Here is a 16,412-nt window from a genome sequence, read left to right as displayed (position 1 = left end):
TGGCTGAAGGTTCGATCACCAATGGTGGGGCAAAGGGAGACTCACAAGACGCTGGGGGTGAGAGTCTTCCTGATGATGAGCTGAAGGAGGTTTAGACTTATTCACGACTCGATACCAGACAAACAGTTCAGCAGTGGAGGGGTCGAAAGAGAAAGACTTGCATTTATATAGTGCCTTTCACAACCACCGGACGTCTCAAAGCACTTTACAGCCAATTAAGTATTTTTGGAGCGTTGTCACTGTTGTAATGTGGAAAATGCGGCAGCCAATTTGCGCACAGCAAGCTTCCACAAACAGCAATGTGATAATGACCAGATAATCTGTTTATGTTATGTTGATTGAGGGATAAATATTGGCCAGGACACTGGGGATAACTCCCCTGCTCTTCTTCGAAATAGTGCCAATGGATCTTTTACGTCCACTTGAGAGAGCAGACGGGGCCTCGGTTTAACGTCTCATCCGAAAGACGGCACCTCCGACAGTGCAGCACTCCCTCAGTACTGCACTGGAATGTGCTCAAGTCCCTGGAGTGGGACTTGAACCCACAACCTGACTCAGAGGCGAGAGTGCTGCCAACTGAGCCACAGCTAACACTATGGTAGTGGAGATGTAGAGCTGGGTGTTTTCAGTGTACATAAGGGAGCTGACCCTGTGTCTGCAGATAATGTGGCCAAGTAGCAGCATATGTGAGAAAGAGGGAGACAAGGACATATCCTTGGGTGACTGGAGGTGATGGGACGAGAAGCTATTGCGTAATCAAAAAGTAATGCTTCAATTACCTCAAACTTGGGTTTTAAAAGTCTGCAGATTATAGAGAGGAGAATAGTTTTGAAGTGCTGAGAAAGAGTGAGAGATGATTTGATGAGCTTTGATTTCAACACAAGAATCTATAAAGAAGAGTGCATAGAATGGAGCTTCGGAGGAACAAAAGCGGGAAGCTTAGAGGAGCAACAAGCAGGGTAACATTTTTAAAATAGACGAGAAAAGTGGTAATGAAAAGAAAAGATTTCAAAGCCAAAAATGAGAGAAGGATAGCCTAGATGGGAAGGTTTATTATCAAGTCTCCCATCTAGATATTGAGGCGTGCTTGTCAGCTAATGCTTTGAATTCTAATGCAGCGAGGTATACCAGAGATTGGTCCCAATTTAACTAAATCTAGGAAGCCATATTGACTAAGTAGACAATGAACACTGAATATTGAAGAGACATTATGAGAAGGGCAAATCAATACCTTTCTTATGAAAAATATACTCAATTGGTTAAATGATCCAATATTATTAAACAAACATAAAATCCCCAAAATATTGTAATGAAATTGTGCCACTTTGTTTAAAAATGCTTAGATTCTGGGGGCAACAAATTATCAGCATTATTTTTGAGCACTTGGTGAATTCACTCATGTAAAATTGCTCTGCGTGCTAAACTGGTCAATCACTTTTATAAAAATTGTGCTCATAGGAATTCTACAGTTGCACATTAACCAAGTCATTTTTTAAAAAGTGCTGAAGGTAATTTCTACGCCTTAGAAGTCTAATCAGATATAGCTCACAATTATTTGGGTGTTTTGCATTGCCAGCCTGATTTTCCTTAATGAGATAAAAAAAATGCTGTAATGAACAAAGGGAGCTTTCAGTTCAATGGCTTAAAGCAAAGTATAACAACAAAAATTAAAGCTATCTCACTGAATTGTAGTCAATCAAGGAACGGGGAATCAAAGAATGCTTTAAAGCTTCCATCAGAAGATTAGATCACAGGGTTGAAGCATTTTCAAAGCAGCCCACTGAAAAGACGACAGTAGATTGTGTTACTGTGCTGTCACCTTAGACAGCACAGTAAGTGGTTTCTTTCCAACGTTGAATTAATTGTTTTCAAGCCACCAATTCCTGAATCTAAATGACAGCTCTGACAACATAAGAACATGGGAACAGGAGTAGGCCATTCAGCCCCTCGAGCCTGTTCCGCCATTCAATGAGATCATGGCTGATCTGTGACCTAACTCCATATACCCACCTTTACCCCATACCTCTTAATACTTTGGTTAACAAAAATCTATCAATCTCAGATTTAAAATTAACAATTGATCTAGCATCAACTGCCATTTGCGGAAGAGGGTTCCAAACCTCTAACACCCTCTCTGCGTAGAAATGTTACCCAATTTCACTCCTGAAAGGCCTGGCTCTAACTTTTAGACTATGCCCCCTAGTCTGAGACTCCCCAACCAGCAGAAATAGTTTCTTTCTATTTATTCTATCGCTCCCCTTAATATCTTGAAAACTTTGATCAAATCACTCCTTAACCTTCTAAATTCCAGGGAATACAATCCTAGTTTGTGTAATCTCTCCTCATAATTTAACATTTGCCCTGAGGAGGTGGGTTTGGAGGCGCGGCTGCTGGCAAAATGGGAAAAATTGGGAGCGGGTCCCAACCCCGCTCCCAACCCACCTCCAAACCATTGTCCCGGGAGGCGGGTCTCCGACTCATGCAGGGACCCGTCTCCTCGAGGTGGGAAGGGGATTAAAGCCAATTAACTGTCTGTTAACAGGTAGTTTTGAGGCTTTTCCCCATTTTACCCCTGCAAGTGTGGGCTTCCCGACGGCTGCGAACCTCGCCAGGGTCAGCGAGGCAAGCAGTGGGTCTGCGGGGGTGAGAGGGGTTGAAATGTCCGCTGTAGAGGGGAGTGATGGGTGCTAGTGTGGACAGGTAAGTAGCGCCGCGATATTCCCTCGCAGCGCCCCAAGATGGAGGCGGGGCATTTCCAGTAGTGCCCTGCTTCCCTCTTGGGGCACTACCACTCAATTTCGGTTGCGGGGGCGCTAATTTTTCCGGCGAAGTTTGCGCCCCAAAGGGGGCGCGACTCAATTTTTAGCCCTATAACCGTTAAGGTCCTGTTTTTTAATTTAGCTCCTAGCTCCTGGTAGTCTCCGAACGGGACCTCTTGCCTACTCTTTCCTATGCTGTTGATCCCAACGTGGACCACAATGACTGGAAGCTCCATCTCCCTCTCCAATTTCCTTTCAAGCCAGTTTGTGATGTCCCTCACCCTTGCACTAAGCGAGAAAACATGGAACAAAATTTTAAATACTTACTGCCTCAAGCTGACACAAACCTCTACAAGTATTAAAGGCAAAAAGGAGCACCTCCTTCCCCCTCTGCACCGAATTCCCACTCTCACCAAAGTCTCAACTTCCCACTCTGTTTACGTTGCGATATCACAAAATGAAAAACAATTGGGGAGGGAGGAAATCAAAGGAATGCAACTTACACTCGTAAAAGCAAATGAGGAAAAGTTCAAATATCGTTCTAATGAGTGGAATTTAAGCCATCCACAATACCATCGGAATAAAAACACCCAGCGTCAGCTTGGCTCCATTGCTCGCATTCTCACCTCTGAGCCTCAAGCTTGGGGGGTTCAAGCTAGACTCTGAGCCCTGATTGTAACTGGGAATGGGGTTCGGGTGGGCACATGGAGGGGGTGAGCCGACGACAAACAATCCCGACCGATTTCAACTCCCGGGCCTCATCCCCCCTCACCTGAAACGGGTGGGAGCAGATGTTCGGGTGGCAGGAGGTTGCTGGGCAGCATCACGGGGAGGCTGACCAGCAAGAAGGTAAGTCGCAGGGAGGGGCTTTTGGGAGGGGGTGCGGGGTGAAGACAAAGCTTGTGGCAGGGAAGGCTTAAACTTTCCTCTTGTGCTCTTGCAGTATTTTAACTTTGCAACACCCACTTTTCACCTCCGCAAGGGCCAACTTTCAACCAAACCCCAAAGAAAACTCACTGCCCGAGTCTGCGCCCCATTAAGAGCTCACTGTAAAATATCTGCGCGCTCCGATAGGGAACTACAGCTCCCCTCACTGACTACAATGAGAATGAGCAGGATGTATCACAGCTCACCACTCACACTGCCCCTGAAATTGTACTGCAACAGCAGATGCAGTGTAAAGACACCATTTAAAAATCGCTGATCTGTAAAGGTAACATTAATTCTATCAACTCAAATCGCACCATATCCAATTATCTGCAGGGCTACTTTGCAGCTCAGTAACTTGAAATTACGCCAAAACCTGACTCTGCAAAACTCTGAAAATGTGAATACTCACAATGAGCCCTGATTTCATCTAAAGCACACTGTGAACACGGCTATTTTCAGCACCTGAGGATGTCTCACTTGAATGCTGGACAGACAAGATCCACATGTAGAGATTAAACAGAAAATCCAAGTGGATTGAGTAACACCAGATAGCCTGACATTTTAGCCTACTGTGTTAGATTGCAACTGTAGATTCAGATTACAAAGAAGTTCCCGTGTGAGACAATAGTGTGAAAAACAAGCACTACAGGAAACTTTGGTTTATCCGGAGGTTGTATGTCCGGAAACCTCGATCTAACGGCAGAAATCAGCAGCCGTTTTGGTTAGGTTTTTTTTCTTCTCCTAGCATTTTTTTTTTAACAGTCAGGCTCTGGAAAGCGTCTCTGTAGCTTAGCAACAGCTTCAGAGACGCTTCCAAGGTACGGGCCGAGTGTTTACAAGCCGTTGCTAAGCAACAGTGTTTGTTGTCAGATACGGAGATGAAAACCTCCGTATCCTTCAACATTAGCGCTGGTCTATCCGGAAGTTTTGATAGATCGGCAGCAGCTCGGTCCCGTCGGTGCCGGATATCGCGAAGTTTCCTGTATTAGGTCAAAATTCTTAACTGGCTACATCTCTGTTGGCGTCTCCATATAGGATATGCCCATTATTTTCTCGGCAGTGTATCTTAATTTCACAAAGTGGAATTCAATATAACACTTGTGCTAAGTGCTACTGGATGTGCTATTGAGCTACAAGGATGGAATGCATTCATAAAGCCATCTGTCCTGATTTTATTCAGGATACTGAAAAACTTAAAAGACATTTTAAAATCCTTCACTGATCTGGCTTGAGAATGATCCCTGAAATGAGGAACTAAGAATTTTAATTTATTTTTTAATTGCTGAAGTTTGAGGGGCACACTGAAAAAGTTAATAGGTACATCTTTAAATTCCCCAACTATTTAGCTCGATAATAATTCTCTAAATTAGAAACTGGAAATTTTAATGTATTTTTTAATTGCTGAAAACTGAGATGCATGAAGCAAACCACTGTTCCATGAATAATTGAGGAATCTTATATTTTCCTGTTTAAATTCCCACTTTGAGTCAAGCACAAAATGGTGCAGTGTTTGTATTTCAATCCTGGGTGAACAATGCATGTAATCCACTTGCATTTCTGTATCTTTCTGGTTATGGCCTGTGTCCTGCCTCTCCCTCACCAGCTGGTTTTCTATCTACCTTATTTACCACTCCTTACTATGATCTCTCTGTATCCCAGCACCCTCTCCCTTTATTACATTATTGAAAATGACAGTGGCTTTATTCACCACAAAAAGCTTGTCCAGTGGAACGGGAGCTATACCAGCAGAGTGTGAGAATGGAGCAGGAGCTATACCAGCAGGGTGTGAGAATGGAGCAGGAGCTATACCAGCAGGGTGTGAGAATGGAGCGGGAGCTATACCAGCAGGGTGTGAGAATGGAGCGGGAGCTATACCAGCAGGGTGTGAGAATGGAGCGGGAGCTATACCAGCAGGGTGTGAGAATGGAGCGGGAGCTATACCAGCAGGGTGTGCGAATGGAGCGGGAGCTATACCAGCAGGGTGTGATGATGGAGCAGGAGCTATACCAGCAGAGTGTGAGAATGGAGCGGGAGCTTTACCAGCAGAGTGAGAGAATGGAGCGGGAGCTATACCAGCAGGGCGTGAATATGAAGCGGGAGCTATACCAGCAGGGTGTGAGAATGGAGCGGGAGCTATACCAGCAGGGCGTGAATATGGAGCGGGAGCTATACCAGCAGGGCGTGAATATGGAGCGGGAGCTATACCAGCAGGGTGTGAGAATGGAGCGGGAGCTATACCAGCAGGGTGTGAGAATGGAGCGGGAGCTATACCAGCAGGGTGTGAGAATGGAGCGGGAGCTATACCAGCAGGGTGTGAGAATGGAGCGGGAGCTATACCAGCAGGGTGTGAGAATGGAGCGGGAGCTATACCAGCAGGGTGTGAGAATGGAGCGGGAGCTATACCAGCAGGGTGTGAGAATGGAGCGGGAGCTATACCAGCAGGGTGTGAGGACGGTGTTGGTGCAGGGAGTCCTAATGCACAAGGAGAACATTGCAGGGTAAGTTTAATACATTTTTTAAAGAACTATGTAATTTTGCATTTATGATATCATTAATTTTTGAGGTATATTGTGGGGTTGGTCAGGCCACAAAATGCTCAACTAAAAGAATTTGCAAAAAAGTGATTGGTTCTTTATTTCCCAGATAAAAGTTTGTGTCCTTTTAGCATGAATGGAGTATTATTGACTCAAACTGGATACAAAACTCTAGCTCCTATGCAGTTTGAACCAAATGAAACTCTTTGGACTATTCGGGTGTTAGGAATACAGGGACACTTCACTTTCCCATGTGCTGCCGGTGCATGCAGACACAAAACTTTAGGTAGTTTAAAGAGCTGGAGCACCTGTGGAAATCCATCCGGTACCGGGGGGGGGCAGTCCTTCTCCACCGTTAACCCGAGCAGGTACGCCAGGCAGCTGTGCCAGTGGGTCGAAGCCCACATGGTGCAGGATGCCGGGGCGGGGGAGAGGAAAGGGCGAGAGCTCGGATTTTTACAAGTGGGTGGGGATGGGGGGGGTGCGGTGCTCTCCCCTGTACTGAGTGTAGCCTATGAGCTGACGTAAAGTCATGGGGCTCCCAGTGGAACCGTGTTCAGATGCTGCAAAGGGACATGCCAACTTGTCTATGGGGTGAGATGAAGTAAGGTGGGAGGAGGCCCGTGTGGAGCATCAACGCCAGCATCGACCAGTGGGGCCGAATGGCCTGTTTCCACGCTGTAAAATTCTTACGCAATTCTGACGGAGTTCAATAGCAACACCTACCCTCATATCATTATGTTCTTTGTATCTCATAAACATAACCCACAAAAAGAAGCAAGACTGCCCCTTGATATCTGTTCTGGGAATTTGAGACGAAAGGCTCTGACCTGCTTGTGAATGTTTAGTTACATGTTCTGCAAACGCCGTTAGCGTCTGTATCATGTCAGCACTCACCACTCTCAACAATCCTGTCAAGGATGTCACGAATCCAGTTCATTTTGTCATAACATACATGTTTAAATTAGATTTGAGAGACAATTGTAGTTAAAACTAATACATTCCAATCCCTTTGAGAACCATACTACAGTAGTCTAAACTAGATTATTTTTTGGTGTCAAATATATTTGACGGTCATTAGCGCTACTTTCACTGCAGACCAGAATGTTGTCTCACTGCAGTGGAAGGATGATAATTAACCAGAGTGAAGCCATGTCTGATTTCCTGGACTATCTCCTTATAGAAACAATCACAGCTGCCAATCAGAAGTGAGCAGGTTACGAGTGCTCAGCAAGGTGAGATGTAGTAGCGTGGACATATTTGAAAAAGCTGCTCATTACCAGGAACACATTCAAGCAACCTCAGCTCTGCGCGTGTCAAAAGCAGTATGTAGCAACACCTGCGCGTTATCTTAGCCCCATCCCCAGAAAAGCACCGTACAATTCCAGTAGTGGGCGTGTGGGAGGTATCCCTGCGGCACTTATCTCTCTAAAATGTTTCTCAGTTGGTGACAACTACGGACAATTCTATGTTGCATTTGTGGCCACCGAAAACACTGAAATTGTCCAACTTCCTCAACTTAAAGCAGCACTTGTCCTGCTGAATGTCATTGTTAATTATAGGTCTCGGATAACTTAATTTTTGCTTATTTAATTACATTTTCACTCTTAAGCAGCTTCCAACTATTATTCAGAGGGCACTGAAGATCAGTGAAATACAGGAATAGTAATTATATCGAAGGGTTCAGATTGGAGCATAAACAGATCAAAGCCTGAACAATTTGTGTTTGTCATTTGAATGACAAATCTGGGACTACTAGCTTCAAATTAGATCAAGACTTGAGGTAAGATCCCTCTCCCCTCACAAGTGGTGGATGTGCTGCCCAAAATTTCCATGAACCCATCAACACTGAAATTACGCCAAAATTTATGGTGGTTTCTATGCTGATCTTGCCGGTGGGAATTTATGCCAAAATTTCCACGGAGCTCATTTGCTTACGCCGAATATAAAAACCAGCATAAAATAAGCGCAAGTGTGGAGGCGGTATATTTAAAGCGCGCAGATCTCCCGGGCTGTGAGCAGTAGCACCCGGGAGATCCATGCCTCATTCCAGGAGACTCCCGAGCAATGCGGGAGGTTTGGCATCTTTGCACAGGAGGGAGTAGGCACTGGATTTTCATTCCAAATCTGGCCAATTCTAATGCATATTTTGCTTTGCATTTCCACATTTGTTACCTTTCTCTTCTCTCTGGTCTCTTTTTCTCTACCTCAATTAGGTACGTGAGTTAGCCAACTGTGGTTAAAAAATAACTTATTTATCTTTATCGCTGAAGTTATTTGATCGATTGGCCACACTACACTTATCAAAGAAGCAGTCAAGGTGGGCTTAAGGTGTGTTCTTATAACAAAAACCAAACCAAAAATCTTAGTAAAATATTAAACTAACTTGCATCTTTCCCTCTTCAGCGAACATTTTTTGTGATAGTATTTATTGTTACTAAAGAAAGCCTGCTTATCTGCCAAGTCCAGACTCAAGACTTTTTATCAAGAATGCCACTCCTCAGTTGCATCATGGTACAGCCTTCCCAGGATGCCCCCTTTTAAGATAACTCTTTCAAACTGCACTTCCTTCCTTTTTAAGATACGCAAAAACAAACAAGATACAACAGCCCCAACCACTCAGAACACAGTACCAAATAAACAAGTAGTGCAAAATTTCAAATGAAGCTTGACTTCTAACACATGCATCATATTGCTATTCACTGTATCTTGTATCTTGTACAGTGAAAGCGATCCATCCATTTAACTCAATATTCGTGCTAACAGCGACGAAAAGCCACCATCGGTGAGCTTCACTGCCTGTATTGTGCATCCCATCCCACAGCCTGAGAATTCTAATTTCTAAAACGGTCGGAGCAAAAATAATATTTAAATATATATATATAAAGAAAAGTTTAAAAACAGATGTTTAATCAAATAACTCAAAATTATATTTGAGTACTGTAATTAAATGTGATATTTTTCACTGTAGGTATTCTAATGTGTGCTAACATGCTGTGCAATTAAAATGGCTAGGTCAGGCATTCTGTTCCAGATTCTCTTTCAATTTGCATAAGATTTACAGCAACATTTATAGGCTCCACGGAAATGCAAAATAAAAGTAAAAAAGATTCCATTGAGCACTTTTGAGACACAGAAGATGACACTATGGCAGAGAGCCGCCAGACTCAGGAGGCACAAGTACATTATTCATTATATTTGATTGACACTCACAACACACTGCGCTGCGAGCAATGTATTAATTAATGGTTAATGCCCGTAGATTTCTACAATTTCACCCACACAAATCTCACATTAACTGGCAGAACAGCGTGCAGGGCATTCCACTGACTGACCGCTTCTTCATTATCTCTTATTTATAAAGTTCCAGTTTTATTTCCCCCTATTAAAAAATATATTTTTCTCCCTAACTTTTTGTTTATTTTTCTTCCTCTTTTGCTCACCCGGCACAGGGTGCTATTTTTTAACCTTGTTGTGAGGAATCAGGTAATTGCTCAGAGGCCTGTATTATTCCTGCTCCTGGCGCTTCAGTGCACGGCGTCACAAAATAGTAATTGTACCTGCAACCTTCCATGCGGCAAGTTCACAGTCTGACCATGCTATTTGTAATAGGATGTCAGTCTGAGTAGCAGAATCTATAGATGTTCCCTCAATGTTTCAATTAAGCAACTATTATAAATGGACTGGAGGAGACTGCAAGATGAAGTTTACACACTAATAGTGAGCTACTGAACATGCCAGCCTCGAAATTGGAGGTGGTAGCATTGGCTGTTGAGGCCCGTTTTGGTAAATAAAATGGCGGCCACCTCACTTCCGGCAGGTCACGCAGCCGCCGCCATTTTCGGCAGGTCGGCAGTGCTGCCGTTGCCTGCGCTCGCGGAAAGTATGTTAATTAGCAGGAGCACGATGTCATTGACGCACGCTCATCCAGCTTGGAGCTCGCCGCTCCTCTCACCGCCCTCACCAAAGCACACCCGTGCGTGCATCTGTTGGCAGCACGGAGAGGCGGGAGGAAAGTGGCGGTGAGCTAGAACCCCTACAGTAAACAGCTGCTGCTATAAACTTAACTATGGAGAGCTATAGGCGTGAAATCTGCTTGCAATGAGACGCATCAAATCTCCCCGCTGGTCAGTCAAACAGTATAGGAGGTAAATACTTTTAAAATAAACCGTACTGTACTACGGTTGTAAATAATCTCAGGAAAAATCAAAGCTGCATTTCCTTAAATTTATACACTGGGGTTTTCTAGTTTGGGAACTGATAAAATGATATGCAAAGTTTGGAAATCTGCTTTGAAAAGGCTTGACAGCATATTCTCGCCATGAGTTCTTCAAAAGCCTGCTGTTAAAAATGTTATTGAACTCTCTTCTACACCATTTACACCAATGAACTCCTGACCAAGAGGTCCTTTTAATTTTTTTTTATTTCCATTGATGTCTCATGCAACAGTTTAAGGACATCTGCGCCACAGCCCTATTTGGTGTTTCCAGTCACAGCCCCTCCAGATCTGAGCCTGTGCTTTAGGAGCCACTCACCAGGGATTGAATCCCCTAAGCGATATTTTTTTAAATTTGTCTATGGGATGTGGGCGGCGCTGGCAAGGCCAGCATTTATTGCCCATCCCTAATTGCCCTTGAGAAGGTGGTGGTGAGCCGCCTTCTCGAACCGCTGCAGTCCGTGTAGTGAAGGTATGCAGGCTAGTGCACTGTCACTGCGAGCTGCAAGATGGTGCATCCCCAACCCCTTCCCCCGCCAGCACCATGGTGGAGCCCAGACCATCTGGGTGGAAGATCTGTGGAGCTATGGCAGCCAGTGAAGGTGGGAGCACCAGGCAGTCTGGCAGACATTTGTGGACCCCACACAAGGCCCAGCGAAATGTCCGTGAAAGTAAGAGGGGAGCCGTGGACAAACAAATGCCTCGTCATCTGCCGCACGCACAATGCTCCAATCCTGCAAATACAATCAGCGGACTCAATAGCAAAACCCAGGGGCCGTCACCAAATGATCCGACACGGCAGGTTGCCTGAGAACGCCGCACCGAGCCTTCAGCCGTGACCTTCGGCCTCCTGCTGAGCTTAATGCCGGAAAGAGCGCGTTGCACTAGAGATTCTCCGCTCCACTCATGTCAATAGCAGGCAGCACCAAAATACCAGTAGGAGACGCTAGGAGACGGGTCCCTGCACGAGTCAGGGACTCACCTCCCGAGAAGATGGCTCGGAGGCAGATTGGGAGCAGCGTTGGGACCCGCTCCCAATTTTTCCCATTTTCTCAGCAGTCCCGCCTCCAAACCCGCCTCCTCAGGGCTGGTAAAATCCAGCCCAGTATGTTTTCCCAATTCTCTCCCGAGTCATGCTGGACTATAGTTTCACAGGTGCAGATAGCCCTCTGGTACATCACCCGTTCCTAATGTGTTGCCAGGCTAGGCAACCTTGGGAGGGCTTCACAAATAAGGCATTCTGTTCATTTCACACACATCATTGGGTATCAATGAGGAGTAGGATTCCACGGTGATTCTTACCCCTCTCCCTAGTCGTAGGACTCCAAAGCTGACACCCCCTAGCACTACCTCAACTGAGATCACCTAACTCAACAAAGATAGGGGATGGAACCTGTAATCTTCCATGTCTATATTGCTAGCTGCTTTATCACAGGTTATATTTATGTATTGAGCCATTATGGAAGTGCACGAGTAATGCTGCAGTTCCATCAATAACTCGTAACAATTAAAGGATTAAGTGAAATCCACACGATTGACTTGAGCACCTTTTTATGCTGTTTTTTTCTTCCCTGAATTAGATTTTCAGTAAACTCTGTCAGCTAATAAAATCATGAAGGAAGCTGGCATGACAGAGTTACTGAGCTCACCAATACAGCAAACAACCGTTCGACACTCTGGGTAAATGCCTATATCTGTACATGCTGATTAAGCTCCTCCTGCTGTCTTGGTTCAGCAAATCCTCCAAGCAAGTTCTACCAAAGATGACCATCAGCACTCAGAAATGTCGATGAAAACTGTCGACTTCTTCATAAGAACATAGAACATAAGAAAATAAGAAACAGGAGCAGGGGGAGGCCAATCAGCCCCTCGAGCCTGCTCTTTCATTCAATAAGATCATGGCTGATCCAATCTTGGCCTCAACACCACTTTCCCGCTCTCTCCCCATACCCCTTGACTCCCTTGTAGTTCAAATGTCTGTCAATCTCCGCCTTGAATATATTCACTGACTCCGCCTCCACAGCTCTCTGGGGCAGAGAATTCCAAAGATTCACGACCTTCTGAGAGAAGAAATTCCTCCTCATCTCTGTCTTAAATGGGTGACCCCTTATTCTGAAACTATGCCCCCTAGTTCTAGATTCCCCCATGAGGGGAAACATCCTCTCTGCATCTAACCTGTCAATCCCCCTCAGAATCTTATATGTTTCAATAAGATCACCTCTCATTCTTCTAAACTCCAATGAATGTAGGTCCAACCTGCTCAACCTTTCCTCATAAGACAACCCCTTCATCTCAGGAATCAACCTAGTGAACCTTCTCTGCACTGCCTCCAATGCAAGTATATCCTTCCTTAAATATGGAGAGCAAAACTGTACGCGGTACTCCAGGTGCGGCCTCACCAGCACCCTGTAAAGTTGCATCAAAACTTCCCTACTTTTATACTCCATACCCCTTGCTGGGGTAAAGGCCAACATTCCATTAGCCTTCCTAATTACTTGCTGTACCTGCATGCTAACTTTTTGTGTTTCATGTACAAGGACCCCCAGATCCCTTTGTACCTCAGCATTTTGTAGCCTCACTCCATTTAAATAATAATTTGCTTTTTCATTCTTCCTTCCAAAGTGGATAACCTCACATTTTCCCACATTATACTCCATCTGTCAAATTTTTGCCCACTCACTTAACCTATCTATATCCCTTTGCAGACTCTGGCCTAGAAATTGATTATAGACCCGTTTGGGGCGCCAGCCTCGCCAGGGCTCTAAAAGTAGCGCCCCAAAAGCAGTCGTGGCCGCCCGCCGGAAATTCAGTTGGAGCGCCCCAAAGGGAAGCGCGGCGCTACTGGAGGCGCCCTGCATCCCTCTTGGGGCGCTGCGACTGAATATCGCTGCGCAACGTGCCGCAGCGCCACGTCGCGCTGCGGTACTGCAGGCCTTCCTCCCCTTCTTAAAGGGGAGGGGCCTTGTCCTGCGCGATCTGGGGCCCAGCTGGGCCCCCAAGGATCGCAAGTGTCGGCAAAAGAGCCCAGCACTGAGGAGAAGTGCCAGGCTCTTGGAACGCAGCCGGCACTCCGCAGGGGGGGGGGGGCGTCAGGAGGCCGGGGACGGGAGTGCAGAAAGGTGCTGGCAGGCGGCTAACAACAAAAATGGCCGCCCCGCACCTCTCCTTTAATTAGCGCCTCTACCGCCGCAGGTAGGCCCCCCTGAACCGGTCGCACATAGCGTCCGGCAGTAAATCAGGGGGCGCTTCCTAATATTGCGGCCGGGGCGTTAGCGGGGCGCCGCGCACACCGATGACGTCATCGGTAGCGGCACAACGCTAACGGCTAACGCCACCATTAGCGTCCCGCAGAATTTAGCGGGAGGCGTGGCCAGTGGCTTGCGACCCACTTAGCGCCCTCTTAAGGCGCTAACGGGTGGGACAGCCACCTGAATTTCTAGGCCTCTGTGTCCTCCTCACAACTTGCTAACCCACCTATCTTTGTAATCTTCAACAAAAGGAATGCTGAAGTGAACCATAAGTAATCTTCCTTTAAGATTGCTATACAAATGAAAGTGTTTCTTTTTTTCTTCTTGCTACATTGTTGTAAATAACATTCAGGGCTCAGCAGAGATTAAAGCCAAGAATAGGTGTGAATTACTAATGGTATGAAATGGCCCCAGCAGCCCTTACCATGGTCTTCTCCGAACGTCATACAGGTCAATCCTGTTGGCAGGCTTCGCTAGATCCACCCACGGAGATGCTGAAAGTAAAGCAGAAAATTGAACTTGATTGGAACCAGTGATTAAATCAGCTTTCAACAAATTCACATAATTCACCAAAGAAATTGATTTGATATGGGGCCAAAGCACTTCATGAAACAAGGGAATTATGCTATTTTGTAAATAATTAACCAACTTACAAATAATTATCATAGATAAGGACGCTGATAATGAGAAAAGCGGTTTATACTTGTAATTAATGAACCCTGGGTTGGTTTGGGTTACTTTGTCATTAATTGCAACACTTAGCCAGTTCATTGTAAAGGTTGTAAAAGTGCAAGGAATTACAAAGTCGGTCCCTGGCTGGGTTTGAGAAGATGCTCTGGAATGGATAAAAGAATTAGAAAAATTGAAGCATTCTTCCACTTTTTCTTCTCTGTAGATCAGTGTAGTTATGCAGAGCGCCTGTTCATACTTTGAACTACAAATGTTCAGTTATACTTGTGTCAAGTAAAATCACAGCTTCACATTTCAACTAACCCCCATTTAAAGAAGGCAGTGCTGACTGTTGAAGAGTAACTTTTCACTAATACAGTTTAGAATTTCATAAATATCTGTGGAACACAGAATACATGGGGACATCATTTCATTTGGAAGTAAAAAAGGCAATGAGGCCTAATAAGTTCACCCATCTCTCGTCACCGTATCCTCAATCCTTTCTCTCTCCAGGAGCACTATTAAGAATATTTACACTGTTTGCTTCAGTGACTTTCCCTGATGAATTATTCCACAAATCTATTACCCTATGTGTAAAAAAAAGTTCTGCTTAACTTCACTCCCTACTACCTAATTGTTAACTTGAGTCCCCAGGTATTTCAACTCTGTATCACACTTGGCTGGACCAGTTTCCTCAATCTCCTTTGTATCATAGTAGTCTCGTACAGCACAGGAGGAGGCCATTCAGCTCCTTGGGACAGTTATCCAATTAGTCCCACTCCCCTGCACTTTCCCCAGAGCCCTGTAATTCTTTTTTACCTTCAAGTATTTATCCAATTTCCTTTTGTAACCTTGAAGATTTTAATTATGTCACCACAAAATCTATTTTCCAAAGAGAACATGCCCAGCTTCCTGAACCTTAACTCCTAAATTAGATTCCTGATATGTGGAATGATCTTGGCTGCTAGTCACTGTAAGGGCCTATAATTTCACTTCCAAGATTAAGTGCCGAATTCCATCATCGTGAGGCCATGCTGGTAAAATAAAACATTTTTACTCTCAACAGTCTTCTTAGAAATTCACAAATCTGTCTCAACTATTTCTTTTCCACTTCATTTGAAAGTCGTACATGAGCCATGGGTTGCTCACATCTGAAGCTGCACGAAGGTATGGACATTGAAGAACTTCTGGAAACATCTGCCTGCGGCACAGTGGCATCCCAGGAGCCCTGACTTCATTTGCATAATTGAGTAGTCCATGGGTTGAGCTGTACCTTTTTGCAAATATATCAACTTTGAATTTCACAAGTATAGATTATAAATATACTGTTTCAGATAACAGTGTTGACATGTTTGCATTATAACATGCGAGTACTCAGCAGTGCCCACCAAATGCTGGTATAGAAAGATTAGCTTATCAATTACTGTCAGATGACTAAATTCTACACATGGTGGGGGGGATTTCCTCCATCACTAGGTGCAGTGATATCTTCTTTAGGATGTGTTTATGATTTCACTGCAGCTGGTGCAGAGGAAATCTTCTCCAACAGCAGCTGGTTGATTCCTAATTGTAATCACTGCTGCACATTTATAATTGCACAACTTGGCAGCACTCTTGCCTCTGAGTCAGAAGTTGATGCAGGTGTGTCGAGCGGTTGAGACTTAATCTGAGACCCCCTTTATCTGTTTCAGTGCTTGAGGTGGGTGTTAAAGGTTCCCATGCACTATTCAAAGAGAACCAGGAAACTCCTCTGGTATCTGGCTAACATTCCTCTCTTAATCAACACCACCAAAAGTATTAGATTATTATCTGAATGGCAATAGATTGGGAGAAGGGGAAGTGCAACGAGACCTGGGTGTCCTTGTGCACCAGTCGCTGAAGGTAAGCATGCAGGTGCAGCAGGCGGTTAAGAAGGCAAATGGTATGTTGGCCTTCATAGTGAGAGGGTTTGAGTACAGGAACAAGGATGTCTTGCTGCAGTTGTACAGGGCCTTGGTGAGACCACACCTTGAGTATTGTGTGCAGTTTTGGTCGCCTTATCGGAGGAAGGATGTTC

The 16,412-nt window shown here is 45.0% G+C and overlaps 1 protein-coding gene across 7 annotated transcripts in view; it reads right to left on the bottom strand.

The window, feature by feature from the left end:
* Positions 1-16,412, bottom strand: part of LOC147105722 (voltage-dependent calcium channel subunit alpha-2/delta-1-like) — an 856,467-nt gene that overhangs the window by 264,901 nt on the left and 575,154 nt on the right. For all 7 annotated transcript variants that reach the window (XM_086010352.1, XM_086010353.1, XM_086010355.1 and 4 more), the window contains one exon: positions 14,112-14,181. In XM_086010352.1, coding sequence (XP_085866478.1) covers positions 14,112-14,181 — 70 coding nt within the window. The remainder of the gene's footprint in view (positions 1-14,111; positions 14,182-16,412) is intronic.

Source organism: Somniosus microcephalus, chromosome 17 (genome assembly GCF_052327205.1).
Source record: "Somniosus microcephalus isolate GS21.2 chromosome 17, FLI_Smic_1.0, whole genome shotgun sequence".
Taxonomy (NCBI): domain Eukaryota; kingdom Metazoa; phylum Chordata; class Chondrichthyes; order Squaliformes; family Somniosidae; genus Somniosus; species Somniosus microcephalus.
Note: the sequence above shows the minus strand (reverse complement) of the source record. Positions and strands in the feature narration are given on the sequence as shown.